At 37.7% G+C, this 11,492-nt stretch overlaps 1 protein-coding gene across 3 annotated transcripts in view; it reads left to right on the top strand.

The window, feature by feature from the left end:
* Positions 1-11,233, top strand: part of LOC126161664 (uncharacterized) — a 496,787-nt gene extending 485,554 nt beyond the window's left edge. For all 3 annotated transcript variants that reach the window (XM_049917659.1, XM_049917660.1, XM_049917661.1), the window contains exon 32: positions 10,811-11,233. In XM_049917659.1, the coding sequence (XP_049773616.1) occupies positions 10,811-10,954 (144 nt within the window). In that variant the 3' untranslated portion in view covers positions 10,955-11,233. The remainder of the gene's footprint in view (positions 1-10,810) is intronic.
* The last annotated feature ends 259 nt before the right edge of the window (positions 11,234-11,492 follow it).

The following is an 11,492-nucleotide window of genomic DNA, read 5'->3' on the forward strand; positions in this document are numbered from 1 at the left end:
TTGCTGCTTGCTCAATATATGGATGAATAACATCGGGGATAGGCTACGACCCTGTCTCAATCCCTTCTCATCCACTTTTTGTGTCCCTCAACTCCTATAACTGCCATCCGGTTTCTGTACAAATTGTAAATAACCTTTCACTCCCTGTATTTTACCCCTGCCACCTTCAGAATTTGGAAGAGAGCAATCCAGTCAACATTGTCAAAAGCTTTCTCTAAGTCTACAAATCCTAGAAATGTAGGTTTGCCTTTCTTTACCCTATCTTCTAAGACAAGTCGTAGGGTCAGTATTGCCTCAAATGTTCCAACATTTCTACGGAATCCAAACTGATCTTCCCCAAGATCGGCTTCTACCAGTTTTTCCATTCATCTGTAAAGAATACTCGTTAGTATTTTCCAACCGGGACTTACTAAACTGATAGTTCGGTAATTTTCACATCTGTCAACACCTATGTTCTTTGGGATTGGAATTATTATATTCTGCTTGAAGTCTGAGGGTATTTCGCCTGTCTCATACATCTTGCTCACTAGATGATAAGTTTTGTTAGGCCTGGCTCTCCCAAGGCTATCAGTAGTTCTAATGGAATGTTGTCTACTCCTGGGGCATTTTTTTGACTTAGGTCTTTCAGTGCTCTGTCAAATTCTTCATGCATTATCATATCTCCCATTTCATCTTCATCTATGTCCTCTTCCATTTCCATAATATTGCCCTCAAGTATGTTGACCTTGTATAGACCCTCTGTATACTCCTTCCCTCTTTCTGCTTTCCCTTCTGTGCTTAGGACTGGTTTTCCATCTGAGCTCTTGATATTCATACAGGTGGTTCTCTTTCCTCCAAAGGTCTCTTTAATTTTCCTGTAGGCAGTATCTATCTTACCCATAGTGATACATTCTTATATTTGACCTCTAGCCATCCCTGCTTAGCCATTTTGCACTTCCTGTCAATCTCATTTTTGAGACGTTTGTATTCCTTTTTGCCTGCTTCATTTACAGCATTTTTATATTTTCTGCTTTCATCTGTTAAGTACAATTTCTTTTCTGTTACCCAAGGATTTCTACTAGCCCTCGTCTTTTTACGTACTTGAGCCTCTGCTGCCTCTGCTACCCAGTGTGAAAACGTAACAGTTATTACTGAGGTCAAAACCTTTGGAAAATATCTAGTCATATTTACAGCACCACTACTTTTACTACATTGAAGAATATCTAAATTTATGAAATGTGTTATATAAATAATTAATGTGTGAAGTGTTTTATTGCAACCTTAAATAAGTATGTCTAGAAATCACTTTTGGAGATATACTTATAACGTGACTTGTCCGGTGTATTATGCAAAAGATGTTTGTGTACACAGTAAGGCCAACAAATACAATACAATACAATATACATTTTGCCTCTTGGAAGGTAAGTGTTAGCCAAGATTCTGTGATCGTACAATGGCACAGTCACTACTCAATATGTAATGTACAGTCAGTATACTCATTTCCACAAGATAACATTAAAGGTTTCCCAGCTGGGTGAATGATTTACCTTTAAAACAGATAATGTGATGATGTATTGTCAATTCATAAAAGGAAGTAATATGTCACAAAATGTTGTTTTATGCTTTCCTGTTCCACTAATGTGTTCTGATAATTTTTATTAGCATGTTACTATGTAATTTAGTTTTTCATTTGCCACTAGCAACTCCAGCAAAGCATATCTGCCTTAGGTGAATTACTTCCGTCTGTTCTTAGCATTCAAGTACAGTGTGTAAACTTTTCCAAAATTTTCTTCCTCAGATGAAAACGGTTAGCATTTGTCTGTAAACATGAGATGAGTAGCATTCACTTTCCTGTATAAATAATGGATTACCATTTATTCCATGGCCTCTAACATCACAATCATCTAATTAATCAGTATATATTGCAACTTTTTTACTTTGTAGCTGTGTTCTTTTTGTCATCAAGCTGCAGATTTTAACTTGTGTATTTATTCAATTTGTTTTGGAAGCATTGATGAAATTAGAGCTACATAGTACACTGTCATTGAATTATTTCTTTACTAGCCTTAGGTTTGTAGGAGTGGTAGTATTTTTTTGGTTAACCATGCTTCATGTTCGTTAAAAACTGAACAATATATGTAGGATTGGAAGAATCACACAGAAGACTACCAGCTCTTCGACATGTGTGCTTTTCCACAGTGATAGATTTGATTTCTCATTAGCTCCTCCTCCTCCTCCTCCTCCTTCCCCTTCCTAGCTGCACTGTCAGTTATGGGCACTGGCCTGCTCTAAGACATCATTCCATTCAACCCTGCCTAGCGTCTTGCATCTTCATCCTCTGACACCAATAATTTTTAGACCTTACTGTACATTATCCATGAATCAAAGTGTTTGTTATCCCCTGCTTCTTTGTCCCCGTAGGATTGTAGCAGCACTTTTTGGTTGTTGGGGGGGGGGGGGGGGGTTTGGGGGTTCTCATGTTTCTTACAAAAAATATGGTGTGACCCATTTCAAGCAGTTTATTTTAATGAACTTTATTATTTCAAGATTTTTATGTATTCTATAAAGTTCAAAACTATACTGTTCATATCACTCTCTATCTTCATTAGTCACCCCCATAGATTTTATGTAAAACTTTCTAGTCAAAACAATATAAAAGCTCTTCACATTGTTGCATCAATGTCCAGGTTTTTAAGAAGTATATTTTAATACTGTATGTATGTTTTATATAGTTGACACTTTGTTCTCCTGGACAGATTCATGGACTTCGGTTCTGTTGCCAGTCCATAATAACATTTATTAGCTAAGTGGATGTGTTGCTTTATTTTGTCATTTATACGGTTCTGTGATGCTAACAGTATTCCTAGAGAAATGCACACTAACTGATTCTATTTGTGCCTGGTCAATTTCTACTTCATATTTAGTTGTCATTTTACTGTTTGATTTTATTGATGTTCACCTCATCTTATTTCTGTTGCTGCTGCTACCAATGCCCCCGTATTTTCTTTAGCAGCTACTTCCGTTCTTGCAGTAATATCCACGTCTTCTGCATACCGTATTTACTCGAATTTAAGCCGCACTCGAATCTAAGCCGCACCTGAAAAATGAGACTCGAAATCGAGGGAAAAAAATTTACCCGAATCTAAGCTGCACCTGAAATCTGAGACTCGAAATTCAAGGGGAGAGAAAAGTTTAGGCCGCACCTCCAAATGGAAACAAAGTTAGTCCATTGTAATATGAGACACAATTTAGGTTGAATGAATGACGATACAGCAATAGTAGTTTGGTTCGAGTCGTAGGCTTAGCAGTTAAGCTTTACCAGGTAGCCGTTGCTATGCGTCAGGCGCTCCGTCTGTATTTATACGGGTACCCTTCCTTTTTCACATGCTTCGTCTGGTTTGAATTGATTGCTTATTGTTCTTTGATCTGATAAGTGCCGTTCTCTTTGTTATAGTTGTTTACGTCACTCAATGCTGAAAATGCATTACTGTACTGTGTCACGCATTGTTTGTCGCATTCTGATAATGAGTGTTTACGACCTGTCGCCGCTCGCGGCATGGCTTGCTTTTGTGCGTACTACCACCGCTTACAATTTTTTTTAAAAAAAGAGAGAGAGAGGAATCGGCTCATTAGCGAAACAATGGCAAGAGATTGCTATTTGTTGTTACTTACACTACTGCTTTCTTTGATAATGATCAATAAGAACCAAATAATGGACTGCGTATGATAGAAGATGATCTGAATGAGAGTTTAGCGAAAATTTTTCTCTGTTTGATACTCTTTGCAGACGCCTATTTAGTACATTACATTCTACACAGAAATTAGTCATCTTAGATTTAAAAATCTAATCAATTGCCGTGCTTCATTTCTGACTGTATCGCTATTCGGCATAAGAATAATATGAATATAAACATGACATGAATATGTTTATTCTTCCGCATTTGCTGTTGTCAAACTCTAGTTTCGTAGTTTACTAGGCAGACAGGATTTAAATGAGATAGCAGCAAACATGAAAGAATACATGGCAGAATGTTTATATTCGTATTATTATTATGGTGAAGAGAATACTGCATGTGATTCACAATTCATAAAAGTTCCTATTAACAACCATCTCTTCTCACAGGTAGGAAAAAATTCAGAACGCAGAGTTGGCCATACTGACAAACATCCCAAACAGTCTTGCCAGTCGGATTTTCGTAGAACATTGAAATGCTGCTACATTCGAAGATGAACAATACGGAATTTGTATTTACTTCGTTGGATAATGTATGAAAAGGCAGTGGTCGAAACTCAGGGCAGAGAAAGAAATCTCGTCTTCCACCTTATTTGACGACAGAAATTAGTTGTGGCGGCACCTACCAACATTTTTCAGAACCTCCGTTTTGCACTCGATTCTAAGCCACAGGCGGTTATTTGGATAACAAATACTGGAAAAAAAGTGCGGCTTAGATTAGCGTAAATACGGTAGGTCAAAACCTGCACCAGTCCATTGAATATATTGCTGTAATGTTGATTTGCCCCCTCCCCCCCTCGATGAACCATGGACCTTGCCTTTGGTGGGGAGGCTTGCGTGTCTCAGCGATACAGTTAGTCGTACCATAGGTGCAACCACAACAGAGGGGTAACTGTTGAGAGGCCAGACAAACGTGTGGTTCCTGAAGAGGGGCAGCAGCGTTTTCAGTAGTTGGAGGGGCAACAGTCTGGATGATTGACTGATCTGGCATTGTAACACTAACCAAAACGGCCTTGCTGTGCTGGTACTGCGAGTGGCTGAAAGCAAGGGGAAACTACAGCCATAACTTTTTCCGAGGGTGTGCAGCTTTACTGTATGGTTAAATGATGATGGCGTCCTGTTGGATAAAATATTCCGGAGGTAAAATAGTCCCCCATTCAGATCTCTGGGCAGGGTCTACTCAGGACATCGTTATCAGGAGAATGGATCTTCGGACGGGGACTGCTCAAGAGGATGTTATCAGGAGAAAGAAAACTGGCATTCTACGGATCGGAGCGTGGAATGTCAGACCCCTTAATCGGGCAGGTAGGTTAGAAAATTTAAGAAGGGAAATGGATAGGTTAAAGTTAGATATAGTGGGAATTAGTGAAGTTCGGTGGCAGGAGGAACAAGACATTTGGTCATGTGAATACAGGGTTATAAATACAAAATCAAATAGGGATAATGCAGGAGTAGGTTTAATAATGAATAAAAAGAAAGGAATGTGAGTACACTACTACAAACAGCATAGTGAACACATTATTGTGGCCAAGATAGACATGAAGCCCACGCCTACTACAGTGGTACAAGTTTATATGCCAACTAGCTCTGCAGATGACGAAGAAATTGAAGAAATGTATGATGAGATAAAAGAAATTATTCAGATAGTGAAGGGAGATGAAAACTTAAGTCATGGGTGAGTGGAATTCGATAGTAGGAAAAGGGAGAGAAGGAAACGTAGTAGGTGAATATGGATTGGGGGTGAGAAATGGAAGAGGAAGCCTGGTAGAATTTTGCACAGAGCATAACTTCATCATAGCTAACACTTGGTTTAAGAATCATAAAAGAAGGTTGTATACATGGAAGAATCCTGGAGATACTAGAAGGTATCAGATAGATTATATAATGGTAAGACAGAGATTTAGGAACCAGGTTTTAAATTGTAAGACATTTCCAGGGGCAGATGTGGACCCTGACCACAATCTATTGGTTATTAACTGTAGATTAAAACTGAAGGAACTGCAAAAAGGTGGGAATTTAAGGAGATGGGACCTGGATAAACTGACTAAACCAGAGGTTGTACAGAGTTTCATAAGGAGATGGGACCTGGATAAACTGACTAAACCAGAGGTTGTACAGAGTTTCAGGGAGAGCATAAGGGAACAATTGACAGGAATGGGGGAAAGAAATACAGTAGAGGAAGAATGTGTAGCTTTGAGGGATGAAATAGTGAAGGCAGCAGAGGATCATGTAGGTAAAAAGACAAGGGCTAGCAGAAATCCTTGGGTAACAGAAGTAGTATTGAATTTAATTGATGAAAGGAGAAAAAATAAAAATGCAGTAAATGAAGCAGGCAAAAAGGAATACAAACGTCTCAAAAATGATATCGACAGGAAGTGCAGAATGGCTAAGCTGGAGTGGCTAGAGGACAAATGTAAGGATGTCGAGGCTGATCTCACTAGGGGTAAGGAGACCTTTGGAGAAAAGAGAACCACTTGTATGAATATCGAGAGCTCAGATGGAAACCCACTTCTAAGCAAAAAAGGGAAAGCAGAAAGGTGGAAGGAGTACATAGAGGGTCTATACAAGGGCGATGCTCTTGAGGACAATATTATGGAAATGGTAGAGGATATAGATGAAGATGATATGGGAGATATGATACTGCGTGATAGAGCACTGAAAGACAGAAGTCGAAACAATGCCCCAGGAGTAGACAACATGCCATTAGAACTACTGACAGCTTGGGAGAGCCAGGCCTAACAAAACTCTACCATCTAGTGAGCAAGATGTATGACACAGGCGAAATACCCTCAGACTTCAGGAAGAATATAATAATTCCAATCCCAAAGAAAGCAGGTATTGACAGATGTGAAAATTACCGAACTATCAGTTTAATAAGTCATGGTTGGAAAATACTAACATGTATTCTTAACAGATTAATGGAAAAACTGGTAGAAGCCGACCTCGGGGAAGATAAGTTTGGATTCCATAGAAATGTTGGAACACGGGAGGCAATACTGACCCTACGACATATCTTAGAAAATAGATTAAGGAAAGGCAAACCTACGTTTCTAGCATTTGTAGACTTAGAGAAAGCTTTTGACAATGTTGTCTGGAATACTCTTTCAAATTCTGAAGGTGACAGGGGTCAAATACAGGGAGCAAAAGGCTATTTACAATTTGTACAGAAACCAGATGGCAGTTGTAAGAGTTGAGGGGCATGAAAGGGAGGCAGTGGTTGTGAAGGGAGTGAGACAGGCTTGTAGCCTATCCACGATGTTATTCAATCTGTATATTGAGCAAGCAGTGAAGTAAACAAAAGTAAAATTCGGAGTAGGTATTAAAATCCATGGAGAAGAAATAAAAACTTTGAGGTTTGCCGATGACATTCTAATTCTGTCAGAGACAGAAAAGGACTTGGAAGAGCAGTTGAACAGAATGTACAGTGTCTTAAAAGGAGGATATAAGATGAACATCAATAAAAACAAAATGAGGATAATGTAATGTAGTTGAATTAAGTCATGTGATGCTGAGGGAATTAGATTAGGAAATGAGACACTTAAAGTAGTAAAGGAGTTTTGCTATTTAGGGAGTAAAATAACCGATGATGGTCGAAGTAGAGAGGATATAAAATGTAGACTGGCAATGGCAAGGAAAGCGCTTCTGAAGAAGAGAAATTTGTTAACATCCAGTATTGATTTAAGTGTCAGGAAGTCTTTGCTGAAAGTATTTGTATGGAGTGTAGCCATGTACTGAAGTGAAACATGGACGATAAATAGTTTGGACAAGAAGAGAATAGAAGCTTTCGAAATGTGGTGCTACAGAAGAATGCTAAAGATTAGATGGGTAGATCGCATAACTAATGAGGAGGTATTGAATAGGATTGGGGAGAAGAGGAGTTTGTGGCACAACTTGACTAGAAGAAGGGATCAGTTGGTAGGACATGTTCTGAGGCATCAAGGGATTACCAATGTAGTATTGGAGGGCAGCGTGGAAGGTAAAAATTGTAGAGCGAAGCAAAGAGAAGAATACACGAAGCAGATTCAGAAGGATGTAGGTTGCAGTAGGTACTGGGAGATGAAGCAGCTTGCACAGGATAGAGTAGCATGGAGAGCTGCATCAAACCTGTCTGAGGACTGAGGACCACAACAACAACAATGTTGATTTGAGTCAGTCTTATTATTTTCTTTAGAACGGTATTAAAAAGCACACATGAGAGTGCATTCCATAGCCCCAGTCAACAGTTAGCCTAAAAAGTTGCCATTAAATTTCATTGTATTTGCATTTTATATTCTACTGTTTTCATAGTTTTGACTTAACGGGGTGTATTAACTGTTTTGGCATGCCAGGTTCATTCATGGTTTCAATTAGCATTTTCTTTTTATGGTATAATATGATGCTGCAAAATCTGCAAGTACGTGATGTGTTTCAATATTGTATCCTCTTCTTCCTTCCCGTATTTGCCTCACCATGGGTATTTGGTCACTAGTTGATTTGCGAGAGCTAAAGCCTGCTTGGTATCTCCAGATTACTTTTCTTGCAGTAGGTTTTACATGGGTACAAAGCAGGAAGGAGGATATTTTGTACATTAAGCTTAATAAAGTAATTCTTCGATAGTTTTTGCATTCCAACATGTCCCCTTTATTATATACATCACATATTACTCCCATTTTCCAATCATTTGGGATGACTTTTTGTGTCCATATATCTGAGATCAGTGTATACAGTTATTTAACCGTGAGGATGATATGGAAAGTAATTGCCATTCTAGCGTGGCATTTGTATTGGTGCACAGAGTGCTGCCATTTCCACATTCACTGTTTCTCTGAGTCAGTAAGCTTCCAGTTGCAAAAAATGAACCTCTTTCTTCCACACATACGCTGGTTCTAACCTCGAAACAAGAGTACTGCAATAAAAAAGACCACGAAATGTGAGCAGAAATAAGATTTCTTTCACTGCAGAACATTTCAGCAGCAGACATTCATCAGTGTTTGCTGTGTGTGATGCAAGTGTAATACGTGAAGGTGTTGTGTGACAATGGGTTCAATTTTTTACAAGTGCTAGAATAAACATTCATGGTAAAGAGAGTAAAGATTTTGTCAAGAAAATTAATGAAACAGTTCATGAAAATCAAAGATTCTTGATCTTTGAACTTCCTGAACACTTCATGCATATTTCACTTACAGTTTTGTTCAAAGTCATTAGTAATAACAGAGACTACCAAAAGTTGTGTGCTTGGTGGGTACTGAAATTGCTCACCAAGGTCCACAGAACCAAACAAATGGGCTCTGCGCTAGATTTCCTTTCATGCTGTGACATGGAAGGAAACGGATTTCATCTCTTCACTCACAAGAAGAAGTGGCTTGCATTGCAGCACTTTGATGATGACAAATTTCAAAACACTGTGAAAGACTGCCTATGCTACCAGGCATCTGAATTTTATGAAGAAGAAATTTATAAATTAGTGATACTCCATGACATATGCTTAAATTTCAATGGTAACTATGTTGGAATAGAGAAAAAGCTGTAGTTTCAAGATGTATATATACACCCCACCCCCCTTGCAACCTTTTTATGTACAGCTATATGGAAGTTGCTTTCCAAAATGCCCCCATAGATGATCTCCACCACACTTAATATGCTAAGCTGACAGGTTGTCATTGCCAGGTGAGTTATTGTTAGCTAGTTTCTTAATTGCTTGTTGAATTTCTTAGATTGAGGGCATCCAATTTTCTTCTTTGTTGGTTAGTTGGTTTACGGTTGCTTTCTGTGCTTCAGAATTCTCTTGAGTGTAGCAATTCCTTAAAATACTCTGTCCGACATTGTAACAATCCCTCCTGTAAAGCTATTAATTCTCCATGTTTCCTTCTACATCTTGTTTTTGGTTGAAGGCTGCTTCTAAGGCTATTGACCTTTCTGTAGAATTTCTTGTTTTATTAACATTATTCAGTATCCTGCAACTGCCTTTCAAAAAAGCTTCTTTCTTTTACTTTAAGGTTTCACTTTTCTTGCACACTTAAATCATACATTGGTTTCTTCTGGTCTGTTGTTCTATACGAATCACTTCCTCTGCAGCAGTCTATATTTCGTTCCTGATTTTGTACCATTGGCCATGGATGATATGAGTATAGTTGTGAAGGATTCCTGTTAATCTATTTTCCAAATTATTCGCAGCCTTCCCTGTGTCCGTAAGTTCTGAGATATTATACTTCCTTTGTGTTTCTCCTTTAACTTGAACACTGGAGCAAGCTTACCGACAGTGTCCAAAATACAAATAAAAATGGTGACAAGAGATCCGAATGCTAAGTTAGGGCAGGAGTGGGTCTTTCCCCCTACCTGTAGTAAACACAGCCTGCATAAAGAGAGTAGTAACACTTGATAAATTTTGCAGTGTTACTTAACAAGGCAGTGTCCAACATGTGGTTCCAACATAAGAACATGTGTAAAATGGCTTTGGTGTCATCAGATAACAATACTTGGAACAAATTGATCATATGTTAATAGATATTAGACAAGGCTCTGATGTACTGGATTGCTGTTGTTTCTGAGGTCAAAAATGGACTCAGATCACTACCTCCTCATACTAAAAGTAAGAGGGACAATTTAGAATGCACATTAGCACCCACACATGGAGATATATACATATGAGGTGTTGAGAACCATAAGGGCTAAAGCAGACGGTTTTTGAGCCCACATATAAGTGAATATCAGAGAAACTGATAAGACAGACCATAAGATCAACAGATATCAGGAACATGAATAAATGCTACAATTTCACAATCTGTGATGATGTATTGTAGCCCTTATGGTTCTCAGCACATTGTATCATTGTTACTAACCTGATTGGCAACATAGAATTACATTTATTAGTCGAGTAAGGAAACAGTTAAGAAACTAATCATAACTCGTATGAGTAGCCTTCCATAAAAATAGAAATCAAAGGCATTTCTGTTGTGTCAGTTAACCAGTTTATTTCCTGATTACTACAGAATATTGATTGGTGTGATATACCATGTGTAGCAGACAGTAATATTAAAGCTTTACTTGAAAAGTATTTACAATTTTTTAAATTATAGTATGGTATAACACTTTTTCATGTAATTTTCATTTTCTTTATAGGAACGCCAACCCACATTGGTTGTAGAACTACAAACAATAGACGACGGAAAACTAATATATGAAAAATTATTAGAGACTGGACTTTTGAAAAGAACTGGCAGCGATTCAAAAACATTAAATTTAAACTTTGAAAATAAAGACTGATATGTGTGTTACTGATTTGGGTGATTGTCTTTGTTAGTCACTGAAAGGATAGGTTTTCACTTTGTCTTATTTATTTCAGACCATACAGATATCATGAAAAGACTTAAATATTATTTTGTTGCATTTTTAAGGGTATTACTTTGTTCATTTTTTATTTGACTTTCCAGTGTGAAAACAGTATTTTTATTTTTAAGTGACATTCCAGTTTCTTATTTAGCTAAAATTATTTCAGCAGTTTATTGTGTCTTTCGTGTGCTATTTTGTGATATAGAAATAAATGTTTTGTATTGCCGTTTATTTGTTGTGTGTATTAAAGTTGACATTACTTCTTATCCTTGACTTCCCTGGAACCAAAGCATTTTAAGTTACAAATAGTAATAAGGAAGAGAAGTTTTTCATAACTGTGTACAAATCAAAACATACGTCTATTCTAAACTGGCATTTAAAAATTCAAGGTATAAGTGGAAAGGAATGACACATAGGCCACTTAAGCTTTAATACATGATAAATTGTTTGAGTCAAGAGTACTAGAACCTAA

The sequence above is a fragment of the Schistocerca cancellata genome, chromosome 2, assembly GCF_023864275.1.
Source record: "Schistocerca cancellata isolate TAMUIC-IGC-003103 chromosome 2, iqSchCanc2.1, whole genome shotgun sequence".
NCBI lineage: Eukaryota > Metazoa > Arthropoda > Insecta > Orthoptera > Acrididae > Schistocerca > Schistocerca cancellata.